Source organism: Numenius arquata, chromosome 1 (assembly GCF_964106895.1).
Source record: "Numenius arquata chromosome 1, bNumArq3.hap1.1, whole genome shotgun sequence".
NCBI classification, from domain to species: domain Eukaryota; kingdom Metazoa; phylum Chordata; class Aves; order Charadriiformes; family Scolopacidae; genus Numenius; species Numenius arquata.
The window spans coordinates 17172213-17188809 of record NC_133576.1 but is presented as its reverse complement, the minus strand read 5'-3'; the positions used below and the strand labels follow the sequence as shown (position 1 = coordinate 17188809).

Genomic DNA, 16597 nt, shown 5'->3' with positions numbered 1-16597 from the left:
ACACAAGAAATTCCCATTACAAAACCAGCCTATTGCTCTGCTGATGGACACCTTTGAAAGCAAGTCAGATCACATTACACGAATGTGTTTGGAGATGCTCCCTAAATTGCTGGGATTTGGGTGAAGGGTGTGGGAAGTCTTACACTGTGGCTGCATCTTCAGCACAGATTTTTCTCCCCATCACTCTGGTATTTTCCTTGAGTCCTGTCACCGCTGGGAAAATCTCCTTTTTCTGCTCAAAAGCTCTGGAGGAACCTGTCCAACATTTAGGATCTATACGCTTCTTTTTAAAAAAATCAAGAGCAAGTTTTTCAGTACCTTTTAGGCATTTAAAGATGCCAGTGTTTTCCTAACAAGGTCTTCAACGAGAGCTGTGCACCCAGGCATTCAGAAACAAACTGCAGGGCAGAAAAAAAGACCTTCAACTTCTCTCTCCTGGTACATAAATAACTTTTTAGAAAAGCTGAGTAGGATGAGACAGGCAATGAGCTGAAACACTGAAAGACTATCCCAGGCATCCCTCATGTTTCAGGGCAGGCTTGCCTTATAGTGACAGTATCTGACACCAATAATGCAGCTGGACCTGCTGCCAGGAGGCAGTGAGCAGTAGCAGTCGCACCACATTTCTCATCAAGACTAATTTTGTCTGATCCCTCCTTCCTTGGGGAGCAGGGGGAGAGACGAGCCATAGGGCTGGTGCTGAACACAGGCCGCTTCCCAGGTACCTGCAGCAGATCCCAAGACCCAGACAGCTCATGTGAAGTCGCTGGGAGGCTTTGACCTTCTCCCACAAAGATGTCGTCCAAGTCCCATGTAGCCAGAGGTTGTTCAGTAAATAAACCCCCACCTTCCACCTCAGCTAGCCACAGGCACCAGCCCCAGCCAAAATCAATAAATGAGAAGCAATTTGTCATTTCCAGGCCACACTGTTTTGCTTATGATGAATCAAAAAACACTAAAGGAAACACAGATGTAGTGAGATCACCTCATTTTCTGGAGCCTTCCTATCTCTAGAAGTTCTGCCTGATCTCCCTCAAAATTTCCATGCGCGCACACAAAAACATCTCGTGTGCTGCGTGGTCCTGCCTGTTAAACCACAGGTGGGTTGCGTGACGCTTGGCAGGGCAGAGGGAGCTCGGCACAAGCAGTGGGAGATTGAGTTCACCCTCAGCTGCGGGCAGGCTCGAGTCTCCCCATAGGAAATTTTTTTCAATTAGTTCAAATAGCTCCCACTCGCACACAAAGCCCACATTTTGTAATAAAAACAAAGAGAAAAATCACATCCAAAGGAATTTTACCTATTTCCCTCTCCGCTTATTCCACTGAAGTTATCTTTTTAAAAAAACAAACCCCCAAAACTGGCCACCAGAACAACAAAGAAGCCAAGAAGCTAATTTAATAACTTCATTCTTCAAAATCCACCCTGCCCTTCATACTTCTAGGTTTCAACAACAGTCCTAAATCATCCAATATCTTCTAATATTATTTAAAGAGGTTTCACTGCATTTCTCTCCTCGCACAGGCAATGCTTTTCATTTGGGAGCAATGCACAGAAAGCTACAAATTTTCCAGTAGCTGGGATTTTACCTGCAAACTGAGGCAGGCGTTTCCCTACCCAGCTACAGGGAGCCAAAGCTGCAGCCAGTTACTGGTGATGGTACAGAAAGGAACAGACAGGCCAACAGAGACAAGAGTGGGGATAACCCCTGCAACCCCCCCCCCCCACACCACCACCACCAAAAATCCCCAGGTTGCTCGGGGTCCATGTGCCCAGGTGGAGCTGCAGCAGGTTAATAAGCTACCACATCCCAGCTGAGCCCCAGTAACTGATCAGGCACAGGCTGTCCTCTCAGTCCAGTGCCATTGAGCTTGAAGCAGAAATGCTGCGTCCCAAGGCCCTAATCCCTTAGCTCACGGCAAAGCAGCCAGCCGAGGGCTAAAAGCCACATTAAACTCGCTGGAGATGAAGCCTTGGGTGAAATGCTTTGCTTGAACAAGGACGAGTGACTGCGCTAGAGCTTTAGCTACGCTTACAACCTCCTGTACATCTTGGCTCTGGTTTTCTTTGCCACATGGCAGTTGGTTACATCCAAGACCTTAAAATTCCTGGGAGAGAAAGTGACTGTAGAAACTCAGTTGTGCAACATATGCTCCATCTAGTGTTTATTCACTAATATTTCATTTTCTTAAATGGTTTGTTTTGCTGTTAACACATAGTTCTGTCTTTTCTGTGGTTCATTTATCTATTTAGGAACTTTATTGAAAATATTAACCTTTTACTGGTTGTTTTAGCTATGCTGTTTGGATTTAGCCTTCACTTACAGCTTCAGTAATGACAATACTCTGTTTTCCAGTGAGAGATTAGATCTCAGAGCAAAATGAAGCAGAAATATTTTAAAAGAGCAGTGAACTCTTTCTCCAAATGCTTTGCTAACGCGAACAGAGAACTTTGAGCAGGAGTAAAACATAAAAACTAAATGTCACCCAATGTTACCACCCGATCAATCACCTTCACCACCACACAGAGCAGTGAGAGAAGCAGTTCCCAGCCCTCCCGGTGCTCCAGCCAAGTCATACAGCGGCAAGTGCGGAAAACACGAGCCATGACTGCTGGGCTCAATGCCTGTGGTGCCCCTGACCTGCTCCCTAAGCTGGGCCAGTCTTGCAGCTGCCCTGCAGCTCGCTTACACCCCCTGCCCACCGGGCACAGGTCTCTCATGGATGCCTTGCAAAGTCCTACCCTCCTCAGTGACTTTCAGGCCCTTTCTAGAGGCCCGCTGCCCACTGCACAGTGTTAGAGGAGGCAAGCGGAGCTGCTTACTGCCCCCTTCTCCACCAACACATTTCCTCCCCACAACCCCACCTACCTCTCACATTTTCCCTCAGCTTTCCACAGCAGCAGCCTTACCTGCCTGAAGCCACGTCTCCTTATGGCCCCTGGGAGGATGTGTCCCAGCCCAGGTCGGTTTGTGCTGCCCCTCAAGCAAGGGGGGTGCCTCTCATATGCTGCAGCTTTGCCCTGCGCAGGGGAGACGGGGCTACAGCCCCCCAGGCAGCTAGGTACACGTGAGGACCAGCCCCAGCAGGAAAAGCGAGAAGCTTCACCCTGCAAAATGCAGGGGGAACCAGGCGAAGGGAGCTCAGTGCTGAGCCACTTTGCCACAGACAGAGGAGCTTTTCTTGTCCTGTGGGAAAAGGACAGGAGCATGAGCAGGAGGTACAAAGCCCCTGCTGCCTCCTCAAGCCACCCTCCCCACACCTGGGCCCAGAAGCTGCTGGGAGCAAGTCCCAACGAGTGGTTTGGGAAGGCTCTGCAGGTGTGCCTGCGTGGCGGGGGCTTTTCCAGCAGCTCAGGTTGGGTGCAAGGCATCTTTGCCCTGTGCACTCCCTGGAGAAGCAGGGAGTCGGGGACAGCATCAACCCTGGCAATTGCCACGAGCATTTCAAAATAATGGGACTTGCCTACCGGGATCGGTTGTGGGACAAACTGGAAAATACTCAAACTGTAACACACAGAGGCTCCTCCTTGCCTCAGGCTGCCCTCAAATTTGCGCTCATTTAGGGAGATCCTGGTTACTGATTTGCTGCTCACCTGCTAGTAACACCATTACTGCAGAAAGGAAAGCCAACAGCAGATGGGACAAGAAGTCCCAAGCTTGTATTTTGAGAAGGAAGAAAAAGAAAGAACAACGGACCCTGTTCTGTTATGTTAGCAGGGCTGGAGAGGTGCTGGGATGGGCTGCCTGGGGAGGGGACAGTGTCTGCAGTGGGGGAGACCTTTAGAAAATAGTCAAACATCCCCAGAGAAAGGTGTGGGTTGGCTGGTCCTGCCCGGAGGCACTGGTGGCTCAGACAGCCCCTAGATGGCCCTGTTCTTCTGGGTGAAGGCTGAGAGGATCAGAGCCTAGTTCAGGACGAGAGCTGGCAAGAAATTTGTGACAGAAATCAAGACCTTCTGGACCCTGCAGCCACAGGGCGCAACCCTAGGCACAGATTTAAACTGCAGAAATTCAGCTTTTGTTGCTATGGAAAGCATGGCAAAAGGGGTGTTGATTATTTAGCTTCCTTGGGCAGAAAGCCCCTTCCTGCACTCCCCCTGTGCCAGAGCTTGCAGCAGAGCTCCCCAAATCTTGTGTCATAGCACTGACACAAGTGAGAAAGTGGCAACGTGCAGCTTGGGGACAGGAGGGAGTGGGTCCCCACGTGGAGAAACTGCAGAGGGCACCACCTGGGCTGTGTGAGGTGGCATAAAACAGAACACGTATAAGGACATTTGCTATAATAGTACTATTTGAGTAGCAACCTCCAGTAAAACAGACAGAGGCCTGCTGCAGGATGTCCTCCAGGGCAACACACAAACTAGAGCGAGTTTACAGAGGTTTAGGTCCAGTTTGCTGCAAAAAATGAGATCAGGTTGTCCCCAGTGGAAAACACATGACACGAAAAAAGCATTTTGTGCCAACTGTGGGTTTTGTTGTGTTTTTTGCAGGTGATGGCCATGCTGCTCTTCCCTGTGCAGCTGCTGGCAGTGGCTGTCACCATTTACCTAGAGCTGGTGAGGTCTACCCAAGGCGGCGTCTACTATGGGATCAAGCAGCTGCCACCCCAGGTGCCCCAGTACCAACCCCTCGGACAACAAGTACCTCACATGCCACTGGGCAAAGAAGGCATCCCGATGCAGCACATGGGCAAGGAGGTGCCCCACATGCAGTACGGGAAAGAGTACCCACATCTGCCTCAGTACATGAAGGAGGTCCCACAGATGCCTCTGCTTGGCAAGGACATGGCTCCCAAGAAAGAGAAAGGTAGGCTTGGCATGTCCCTGGCCCACCCCCACATAGTGCCCACAGCACCATCTGCCTCGGCATAAATGAGGATGGAGAGCAGGCTGGGCACAGCACCCAGGTGCTCTGAGGACTGGCCAGGTTGATACCTGGCCACGGGTGAAGGAGATGGGATCACATGAGCTGTGGGGTAGCTTGGGGTCACCAGAGCAAGGCTGTAGTCATCCCTCAGGCTGCAGCACTGCCTCTGAGCAGCCCTACCTGTGACAAGCCTCCAGCACCTGGGGCTGGCCCCAGGTTTGTTTGGGTGCTTGTTGGAGGGCAGGAGAAACCTCATAATCCCACCCACCTGCAAAAAACCCCCTGATGCCCTAGGCAGATGGGCCAGGGTCCTGCCTGGAGGTACTCCCACTCTCACTGCAGCGACTGGACATGAAATAAGAGTTAAGAGCCCCAAGATCTGAATTTACGGGAACATCACAGTTTTGTCTGGATTTGTCCAGACCCCGTGGTTTAGAGGTTTGCAGATAAACACATAAAATTGCTCTTCTGTCTCTGCATTCCTCTTTCTGTAGGTTATTTATGGGAGTAACTGAGGCTCTGGAGGTACAGGGCATTACCACATGAGTCTGCACGTACAAGCACTTTCAGTATTCAGTAAAGGAAGTTTGGATAGTATTAGACTATTTAAGAAAACATCGAAAAATGTCCAAAATACAAAGGGCAACCAGGAACACCCAGTGTCATAAAATCCTTGTGGAGACAGCGAGTGTCTGTGCGACTTCAGACAAGTTGGTTAACTCTTTGTCTCATTGAGGGTTCTGTGTAACCACAGCCTCTGCTGGCTTCAAATAGAAATGGAAGATTTCAGGGCCTATTTTTGGAGTGTCTGAACAAGCACGACTGGCTGTAGTAAAACCAACCCATCTTGTGAGCAAAGGAGGTTTTCTACGTGCATGAAACACAACATGTGCAGAGAAGGAGGCTTTTTGCCTCTCAAAGAACAGTTAATTCTCTTGCCCTGAAACCTCATCTCTCCCCTTCCACCAAACCTCTCGCACTTTAGAGCCAGCGAGGAGCAGACTTTCCACTTAACACAAAAAGCCTGCAGCTTGAAAAGCAATGAACCCCAGCACAGCCACTCCCACGCGGCAACTCACTCACCCTGACCTGCAATGCTAAGTGGTCACATACACAAAAATGTAGGTTTGGACAATAAAAACATTTTGTGACGTGTTTAGAAGAACTCTAACTGGATGTGGCTACGCTAAAAACCTGTGGGAGCTCGGCAGTGCTGGGTAAGGCTGCAGGTTTCCAGTAATATCTTAATGGGAACCAAAGCGTTGGTGAAAATTCAGTCATAGCTACGTGCAAATGTCTTACTGATACAATCTTTTTTAATTGGTCTTGCTAGCGTAAACCCCTCCACCAAAAGCATTTTTATGCCAGAACTCCTCCTACAGCGCAAGAGCACCAAGCAGCTATCGTGTCCTGCGAAAACTCTTAGATTAGTCTACAGCAATATGGGAAAAAAGGCAGATTTGGCTGCTTAAGATTGTAGAGGTGGAAAACACTAGTAAAACGCAAATGGCTTTTTGCAGGGCAACAATATAAGCAAATATGATGCACAACAATGATTTTATGGTAACAGAAACACGCACGCAAGTTTGGGGTAAGCAAAACAGGAACATCCTCTTCGTTCCAAACACCAACCTGTAACTTGCTGGCCAGCTCTGCCTCCCAACCCACCACAAAACGGAGAGGCATCATAGCAAGCACATTCAGTTCAAAACTGCCTTTGTATTTCTCAAAGGATGCAACTGCAATCACCTTTTGTCTCTCCCCATCCCCTTTTCTTTTTCTTTTCTCCCTGACACAGAAATGCCCATACGCAGTCTGAGGGGTGAGCAAGGTCCCCCAGGTGAGCCTGGACCACGAGGGCCGCCAGGGCCACCAGGATTACCGGGACACGGTGTGCCAGGAGCCAAAGGAAAACCAGGCCCACAAGGATATCCAGGAATTGGGAAGCCGGGTTTGCCAGGGATGCCAGGGAAACCGGGCGTCATGGGGCCCCCAGGGCCGAGAGGGGAGATGGGGCCAAAGGGGGAGATTGGGCCCATGGGGATACCTGGGCCGCAAGGACCACCGGGCCCTCATGGCCTTCCTGGCATTGGGAAAGCAGGTGCTCCAGGGCTGCAGGGACAGCCAGGACCGAAGGGTGAGCCTGGGATGAAGGGGCCTCCGGGAGCCCCCGGGATCCCAGGGCCAAAAGGGGAGAAGGGCGTTGGGATCCCAGGTTTGCCGGGCCTCAAGGGTCCACCCGGGCTGCCGGGTCCCCCTGGCCCTGTGGGCCTGCCGGGGGTCGGCAAGCCAGGCATGGTCGGCTTCCCTGGCCCACAGGGACCCCTGGGCAAACCTGGACCCCCGGGAGAGCTGGGGCTGCAAGGGCCCCCAGGGGCCCCCGGGATGCAGGGCCCTCCCGGCCTGCCTGGTGTTGGCAAACCCGGCCAGGACGGTGTCCCCGGCCAGCCGGGCTTCCCAGGTGGAAAAGGGGAGCAAGGCCTGCCAGGCCTGCCAGGGCCCCCTGGCCTTCCCGGGGTTGGGAAGCCAGGTTTCCCTGGGCCCAAGGGTGAGCGTGGGGTGGGTGGTCTGCCCGGACCCCTGGGGCCGAAGGGGGAGAAGGGGCACGCAGGGCCACCGGGCATGGGGGGGCCACCAGGGGAGCCAGGCCAGCCAGGACTGCCAGGCATCATGGGCCCCCCGGGGGCTGCCGGCTTCCCAGGACCCAAAGGAGAAGGCGGTGCTGTGGGGCCACCAGGACCGGTCGGCCCCAAGGGCGAACCTGGCCTGCAGGGTTTTCCAGGGAAGCCAGGCTTCCCTGGGGAAGTAGGGGCCCCTGGGCTGCGGGGGCTTCCGGGCCCCACAGGGCCCAAAGGGGAAGCCGGGCTCAAAGGCTTGCCGGGGCTGCCGGGTGTCCCAGGGCTGGTGGGGCCAAAGGGGGAGCCGGGGCTCCCTGGTGCCCAGGGGCTTCAGGGCCCCTCGGGCATCCCGGGCATCGCGGGACCCAGTGGTCCCATCGGCCCCCCAGGGCTGCCAGGAGCAAAGGGGGAGCCTGGCCTGCCCGGACCCCCCGGCTTCCCTGGCATGGGCAAACCTGGCGCTGCAGGGCTACAGGGACCCCCGGGGAAGCCCGGGGCGCTCGGTCCCCCTGGCCAGCCAGGACTCCAGGGGCCACCTGGCCCCCCTGGACCTCCAGGTCCCCCGGTCATCATCCCACCCACTCCACCATCTGTGGGACAGTACCTGCCTGAAGTGGGGCCAATAGATGGCGTCAAGCCCCCCTACGGCTACAAGGGCAAGAAAGGCAAGGCTGGTGGCGCCGTCTATGAGATGCCCGCGTTCACAGCAGAGCTCCTCACCCCCTTCCCTCGGGTTGGGGTGCCGGTGAAGTTCGACAAGCTCCTTTACAACGGCCGGCAGAACTACAACCCCCAGACGGGGATCTTCACCTGCGAGATCCCCGGCATCTATTACTTCGCCTACCACGTCCATTGTAAAGGGGCCAGCGTCTGGGTGGCGTTGTTCAAGAACAACGAGCCGCTGATGTACACCTACGACGAGTACAAGAAGGGCTTCCTGGACCAGGCCTCGGGCAGCGCCGTTGTCCCGCTGATGCATGGAGACAAGGTTTACGTTCAAATGCCATCCGAGCAGGCGGCAGGACTCTATGCCGGGCAGTATGTTCATTCGTCTTTTTCAGGATATTTATTGTATCCCATGTAAAACAAAAATCAGACACACACACACACACACAAAAAATCAAAACCTTTCTTCTCTGCTTCAAACTTTTATACCATGAAAGATGCATTTTATGACCGTTTCAGACCATTTTGTACAAAAAAAAATTAAATAAATACAAAGTTTAACGTTATGCACAGCTAGTTATATATAAAAAAAAAAAGGTGTGGTGAACATATCTAAAGATGCGTATCAGGTTCATAAACAGTTGTTTTGCACCCGAGGGGGACATATTAGCTGTACATCATATATTTCTGTGATGCCATGCTTACTTCATTTCATGCACAGTAATTCAGTACTAAGGTTCAAATCAGTCACTCGCTCCTGTTGCATTGACCGTAGTCAGGAGATGAAAACCAGTGACTTAAACCAGAGTAGGTCAGTCTCAAATTATATGGAAAAACTTGAGTGGCTTTTTATTTGTTTGGTTGGGTTTGGGTTTTTTGTGTTTTTTGACAGCAGGTCTGCCTGACAAGCAAAGGTTCTCTTAGCTGGAGACCTTTATTTCCCTTCCCCCCACATAAAATATTCCTGCAGGTGTGTTTTTTTCCTGAACAACTTATTTATGATGGAAAGGGAGTAGTGATGGTGTCACTACTCCACACGAGCCTTCTCCAACAGCCATTGGACCCAGAATGCCACCACTGTCTCCAGCAGGCGCTGGGTTCACCTCCAAGTACCACAGGGCTCGAAAAACCTCCATCTGCATTTGCACAGTTGAAGTAGATGAGGCAGATGATAGTCAAAACTGAAGGGCTCCCCATTTGCTTTGTGCCACGTGATTGAGACATTTTGGCCAACACGTGGCAATACAGCAGGGTGGAATAAATCCACTTGGATTTCTGTGCTCGTGCTAAGAACCTGTGCCCATTTGGCTTGTCAGAAGAGACGCCTATTCTGCCACTCAGCAAAAGTTAAATCAGTTATACTCTTCAATGACTAGGCAAAGCAGAAGTAGCTCTGTTTGCTAATTAACTAATCTGTTGTTTGAGATCAACCGATAACTTAACCAGCAATACTGATCATGCAAATTTATCCAAGAACTTCATTTTATATAAAAGCTGATTTCCAATCCTTATTTTTATGTTACCAATGGTCAAGGAGAACCTGCAAGCCTCGATCTTTTCTGTACACGAGGAAAGCAACTTCTCTGCAAGAGCTGTCTGTTCATCAATGGTGCTAATCTCACCTCGAAAGTATTCGTTTCCAAGGGCAGTGTACTTTGCTGTGTCTCCCTGTACAGTGCTGCACATCACACACTGTTACGCTAGTTGAAAGAGTTAAATACTCATCACTTCTTCAGTGTCTTTAGCTAACGCTACCGCTTTTGATTCAAAAATGAACTAGATTTTTTTTTCATGCAGAACTAAGATTGGATTTAACTGGCATTACCATTATTTAAATGCAGAGTTTAATGCAGTCTAACATTGACTAAGGACTCCAGTGATATAATGTGGTGCTTTATCTCAGAAATTTTATGGAATGGTGGCAGGAACAGACGGACAGTTTACCAGGCATTGGTGACTTCGGTATGTTCCCAGAATATATGAGATATGTCAAAAGCAAATAATTTTGTATTTAAAATTTTTGTACTGATTTGAAAAAAATATCTTATTAAATACCTTTAAAAAAAAATTAATCCTGTCTTCATTCAGCGGAAGTGTTAGAAGGAACGTTCAACCCACTGACTTCATATATCAGGTGATAAGGACTCTCCGAAACCACTGACAGCCCAATATAACAAAAAAACCCCACTACACCCTTTTCTTTAGAAAAGCTTTTAGAAACCCCACTACACCCTTTTCTTTAGAAAACAGCTTTTCCCACTCCTCCTCGTTTTTTCCACCTGCAGCAAAAACCTAGTGTGAAAGCAGCAACGTATTTACCACCGATCTACCATCACTATTCAACTGTGGCTCCATTGCAGGGAGTAAATTACAACCCATGGAGCAGCTTCCCTGATCTCACCTCAAAGACGGGCATTTCCTCCAGGCTCGGGAACTCCTAAACTGTCCATACTAAAATGAATGCATTGCATACCTGTTAGCATCAGGTAATTGTTTTCTAAGTCTCCCTTAAGCTCCCTGAAGCTTCCTGCTCCCCAGCATCTCATTCTTACTGCACAAAAAAGAGAAATCAGAGCATGAGCAAAGTATCACAATCACTGTCTCTCACTTTCTATCACCTTAGTTAAACATCTTTTATTGTAGCACTCTCCTGAAAGTCCCCAGTAAGACAGCCAAGATTAAAAAAACCATGAAAAATTAAACTCAGGAGGATGCTGCTCTTTATCTTACCCACAAAAACTATGTCCCAGCTTTGCTTTTACTTGGCCTGCAGCGCTGTTTCCACCTGTAGTACAGCTCAGCCTGCCTAGGCTCAGAAATTTTCAGCCTTGTTTGCTCTACTAAGCACCAAAGTTTGTTCTGAAACTCAACACCGTATCTGATAACACTGTGTGTACTTTACACAGCATTAATAATGAAGGGGACTGGGCACACAGGCGCATCCGCACACACACACATGCAGAGCACTGACCTTGCAAAAATAAGCCTGAGGGCACCGTCTTTAACACAATTTATTCACAGGAAAATAGTCTCTTTCCATTTGTAGCATTCACGATTTCACTTGAAAACTGTAAGAGTGTCGTCAAAATACAGCTGGCACTTTAAAGGCATATAAAACTTAAGACAAATGGCAAATAAAATATGTATTTACTGATCGCAAAAACAGATGTTGAGCTTTGCATGTTCTTAAAAATCAAACTCCACTTAAAAGTTAAGATATTTACACTACCTCCCAGGGCACTGTTAAAAAGGAAAAGGGTGGCATAGGAAACAAGAGGTACCACACACTAATTATTAAACACCAAAGTTGTGATTCTGTATTATTATCACCAATACAGTCATTTGAAATGTCATTTAGTGATATCTTTTAGGCACTCTCAGATTTGTATTTAGTGCAATAGTTTGTGACCTTCCTTTTTAAGTTATATCTCCGTATTTCCCTTAATTATTACAGCAAAGGAAAAAAAAAACCACAACTTTCCTGACAGAAAACAAACAAAAACCCTAAAAGACTGAGCCAAACAGAGCTTTCAGCCGATGCATGTCATCCTGCCTGTTTTGTGCATTCTTCGGTACCTTAGAGCTGGGTCTTTCTGATGCAGCATTTTGAGGGGGGTGGCAGATGACACGCAGGAGCGCCTTTGCCGCAAGATGCTCCTATCTTGAAATTCAGCAGGCTGCTGGAGAACAGGACAGAGGAAGAAGGGATGAGACCATCCGACTCGGCAATTGATACAGGAAGAAAATTCATGGGAGACACTGGGTACCTATAGTTACATCATTACCAGACATGGAAATAAAGTTGGCAGCACCCGGGGATTCAAAATTCGCCAGCTTTGCTGCTGCTGCGATTAAAAAAAACAGGGTAGATTTTAAAGGGAAGTTTCAGTGCAGAGACTTCACTTCCAGGAATGGCAAAAATGGAAAAAGAAAACCTTAATAGCGGCTCCCCCTCAGAAAATATCTAAGGTATTTGGAGTTAGCGTTATTGCTTTCGTCAAAAAGGCCCAAGGCAAATCTTTGGTATTGCAAAATGCCTGTGAAAACGTGTGCCCGGATAGAATAGACACTGTGATATGTGGCCATTACTGAGAAACACACTACGGATAGTTATTAACGCCTGCATGAAGTTAGTGTAAAAGCGATACCTGTCCTCAAGGCAGAAAAGCAGAAACGACTGTGTGGAGCAGGTGATGATGAAGCAGGGCTGGTGTACACAGAAGCCTACCAAAACATCTTAGGGGTGGGTGGGAGGAATTAATCACTTGGCTCACTGCTTATTATTGAAGAGAAAAAGCTACTGGCCTGTAAGCTGTGCTTTCAAAAAAAAACCCAGTACCCTGTGGTTTACCAACAATATCAACTCTTGGCTCGGTCCCAAGTGAACAGGTCTGGCTCTAAACTTTATTCAGTCACACTGCGATGGCAACCTCAGCACTTGCAGACTTGACAATCCTACAGGAGCACAGAAGTGGGAGAAAAATATCCCTGGGGGTACCATTTAATTTCAGAAAGTCTGTCATACAAATGGGGAGGCTTATTAGGAACAAATAAAACAGAGCAGCTGATAAGGATAAATGCTTGTAGACAGCATATTAAACGCATTGAGAACGTCAAACACATTATCCAAAATAAAATAATTAAAAAAAAAAAAAAAAAAATCTTTCGGAGACCAAAAAAGCTGATGTGGTTAAAAAAAGAATAAAATAGTCCATTTTAAGTAAAAAGAGTTTGGGGGATGCCATTTGTTTGCCATGAAGCCTTTTTCCCAATTATCTTGTTTGGATCCTAACTACAGCCAAACATACACATAACCCTCAAAAAAAAAAAAAAAAAATCCTAGGAAAAATAAGAGAAGGAATTGGTTTAGATTAGTGGGTAGAGGAAACAAAGCAGAGAAAATAACCACATCCTCAGCACAGCTCCCTGCCCACTTCCTGCCACCAGGGACAGGGATGGAGAAGCAGAGGGAAGCAGCCTGCACCATGGCAGGAACCAGGCACTGCGAGGAGAGGGAAACTCAGCAGCAAAACCCCACCCTTTTGTATTTAGACTTTTGAGCAAAGACTTCCTCAAAGGCTCAGAAATGTGCATGTTTAAAAAAATAACAAAAAAAAAAAAAAAGGAAATACAAATAACTGAGCCCTTCACTACCTTGTGAGGAAATTCTAGTTTCCTCCATTTCCACCACAGTCACCTGCTGCAGTGTCCCCCATGCTCTCGCCTGCCTCCCTGCACAGGGCTGGATAAGGGGCCACCCCTGCAGCAGACGGGCCCCATGGCACAGCTTGTCCCTTGCTGGGCACACATCTGGGTCCTTCCCCGCCCCAGACTGATGACATGCGGAGTTATTGCAATATGTCCAATTTGTTTGAAATGCACCAAAGCTCAGGAGTCATTAGGTGAAAACACTAAGTGAGAGCACAAAGCCTCCTCCCCTTTATCTGTGGGTCCCCTCCAAACTACACTGCACTCACTGATCTCTGAACAGCAGAGCCAAGGGACAAAAAAGGGAGAGGAAAACTATGGGAAGGTGGTAGTGTTTTTTTAAATACCTACTGCATGCCACAAGGGAAACAGGGTAAAAGAAAGATGGTTCATTGGTCACTTCAATGCTTATTCCTCTACATTGCTGCAAAGAAATTGTGTTCAGTACTCCTGTAATCCTCAGCTTCTGAAAAATACAAATATTGTGCTCTTGCCCTGCTAGAGGATTGTGTTTGTATTTTAATTGTTTGCACTGCTCCTAAACATACTAAAGCTCTCTATATCATTTTATTAAAAAGCAGCAAAGGTTTTTCTGTCAGCTACACTTTTTTTTTTAAGTGGACTTCTTTATGCTTTCTTTAGGTGTGATTAACCACAAGATCTTCAAGCAAACCTGCCACAAATTAAAAATATACACTCTACAAGAGAATTAGAACAGCACACTACTTGTTCTTTGACAGTTGTCAAGGTCATTCCTAGGCAGATTTAACTTATTCAGCAGGCTTGTTCAAAGCAAACCAATACAGGAAACAAAAATCCCATTGAATGTTTCAATTAAAATCAAAAGGAAGTTCCCACCGCTAAATGGTATATCCTTTAAACCCAAATGTCAAGATGGGGGAGATAAACACAAGTCAAATATTAAGTCAGGTGAGGTACATGTTGGATATTCCCTAGCACGCTCTGTTGCTGAAGATGGGAACATGCATTGCTCACATTGATGCATTTCAAAAGTGGAAATGCATTACAGCATCTGAGAAAGGCAACTTATCTGGTTTGGAAATATACATCTCAATTCTTGGGGAGTGAACAGAAAGATACACAAGATCCTCTGTCCTGGAGATCTGGGAATCCAACAAACATTGGCTCTAGATTTAAACTCAGGTGTGACATCTCTGTCCCAGCTCACGTTTCTGTTGTGGTCTGGGAAAAACGGCTGACACGCAGGTAGTAAGGACAACTCTTCAGTCTTCATAATCCCTCTTTTTAAATCAAGCCACCAACCTTAATTTATTGGACATACAGTACGGGGAGTAGGGTTTTCCATAAACTGAGTACAACATGAGCATTGTCAATATAAATGTCTCCACAAATCAGACCAAAAATCTTCACCTTTGGCAAAGGCATGCAGCAGTTCAGAGTCGATGGCCAGTGCAGAAGCTGTAGCTTTTTTGCTGAAGATGGACATCTCCTCTTCGGTAGGGCAGACTAAAACCTGTACACTCTGTACGTTCCCCCTTCTCCCAAACACACAGTAATGATTTATAGGCATCGTTTTAAAGCCGTTTTCATACTATAAGACAGACATTCAAGACTTTACATCCATCTACTAATTAAACACTGGTTGTCTCAGTCTCTTGACAGTGTAACTCTTGAAGGACAAGAGAAACAAAAGTATTCCATAGAAGTAATCATTTGGAAAGAGTTCTTGCTGATAAATAAGCGATGTGCATCACATTTTTATATATCCCTGATACTTTCAGCTGAAAGTTTCATGGTTTACCATTATTAAATAGCTTCACAGAAATTCAGTTAACTCTGCAATAGTCCATTACCCTCAGGCTTAGAAGAAAGCTTCTGCCTTGGTGAGGTTTCTGTGCTCCTTTTAAACAATAAACAGTTATGCTGCACTTAAAAAATAAAAATGTCATACAAAAAATAAAATTTTTTCAAATCTTGAAAATAGTGATTGTTCTCTGTATTTTCCATTCAGCTTTCACGTCAAATTGACAACAAAGTTCTTGTCTATAAGCTTCTTCAAAAATTTCTGCTCAGCATTGATGTTGTGGTATTCATTCTAAAGAGATGTGAGGGAATAACAAAGACAATTAAATTCAAATTACTACCAGAAACATCACTTGGTTGTTCCTTCCCTTTAATTACCAACGATATTTGGAAGACGCTAAGAGTGGGAAAGCTCTGGGGAAAAGACTTCTTAGCAAAGGCTGTAGCACAGTCTCCCACAAAAACAGGCGAGTGACTCTATAGCTCAAAACTAGATTAGATTTTCCATTAGGACACAAACCAAAAGGGATGATCCTTTAATGGCAAGAATGGGTGAGACAGAAGTCCTTCCATTACTAACTCTCCCAACTCTTCCCTACGCTTAGAGGGAAAAGCTGCATAACCATGTTTAGAGCACAAGGAGTCAGAAAATGACTAATTCTCAAAGCTCAGTGCAGGTTCTTGAAAAGCACACATCAGGCATCTGTAAAACTGGATGCGTCCTGTCAATCAGTTTCAACCAGCCAAAAGCGACACATCTTCTGTGCTGTATCCAAATGTTAGTGGAAGACAGCACGAGGAAAGTAAGTTTACTGACAAATCTTAGACACTGGATCCAGTAAATTAAAATATAATACAAATACTGCATAAAACATTATGCATATACATTATAATATTTACAACTTAACGCCACTAAAAAATTAATGATAAGGTTTTTGTTTAGTTGTTTGGTTTTTAAAGATTTGAGATTTTAGGAAACTTAGGGATGTCTATTCAACTAGTGATCAACCTTATCCAAGCTTGGTACACATTGCAAAAAAAGCACCTGCAGAGAGGAGCCTCAAAACAAAGGTGAGTTCAGTGTTAGAGAAAAATTACCTCAGAGCAGCAGACACTGAGGAGTCCTCAGACATGAGAGGCTCCTGTGGGCACTGCCCCTGTCCTTCCCCTTCAGGAAAGGGAGGAGAGAAAACGGTCCTCACATGCACTAGGCATGCACATGGAAGGGAAAACTGTTCACATTGAGGTAAAGGGCTGAGGTGGAGTTACTCAGAATATAGAGCTGAAGGCAAGAGCAGAGACATGACTGTAGCAAAGCAGGAGGGAGGAAAAGGCATCACTGATGTTTGCCAGCCTCCTGCTGGCTCCTCTCCTGGTGAGTTGTGGCTTCCCCCTGAAAACAGTTCCTTCTCTTCCTACCTGCTTTTCTTTTATGCTTTCAATTTCAGAAAAATT

The 16597-nt window shown here is 47.1% G+C and overlaps 2 protein-coding genes across 9 annotated transcripts in view; one reads left to right on the top strand and one right to left on the bottom strand.

Moving 5' to 3' along the window:
• The first annotated feature begins 4492 nt into the window (after positions 1-4492).
• COL8A1 (collagen type VIII alpha 1 chain) lies at positions 4493-8567 on the top strand. The gene is made up of 2 exons (XM_074149016.1): positions 4493-4805; positions 6664-8567. The coding sequence occupies exons 1-2, from the start codon at positions 4493-4495 to the stop codon at positions 8565-8567; spliced, it is 2217 nt and encodes a 738-aa protein (XP_074005117.1).
• A 2581-nt stretch (positions 8568-11148) lies between these two features.
• Positions 11149-16597, bottom strand: part of ST3GAL6 (ST3 beta-galactoside alpha-2,3-sialyltransferase 6) — a 46394-nt gene continuing 40945 nt past the window's right edge. For all 8 annotated transcript variants that reach the window (XM_074145333.1, XM_074145341.1, XM_074145290.1 and 5 more), the window contains one exon: positions 11149-15434. In XM_074145333.1, coding sequence (XP_074001434.1) covers positions 15354-15434 — 81 coding nt within the window. In that variant the 3' untranslated portion in view covers positions 11149-15353. The remainder of the gene's footprint in view (positions 15435-16597) is intronic.

What these genes read in the sequence shown, in the direction of transcription:
- COL8A1 (XM_074149016.1), top strand. Translation starts at nt 4,493, where the DNA reads ATGGCCATGCTGCTCTTCCCTGTGCAGCTGCTGGCAGTGGCTGTCACC. An exon ending in GGCTCCCAAGAAAGAGAAAG is followed by an intron (nt 4,806 to 6,663) that starts GTAGGCTTGGCA and finishes TCCCTGACACAG; the next exon opens with AAATGCCCATACGCAGTCTG.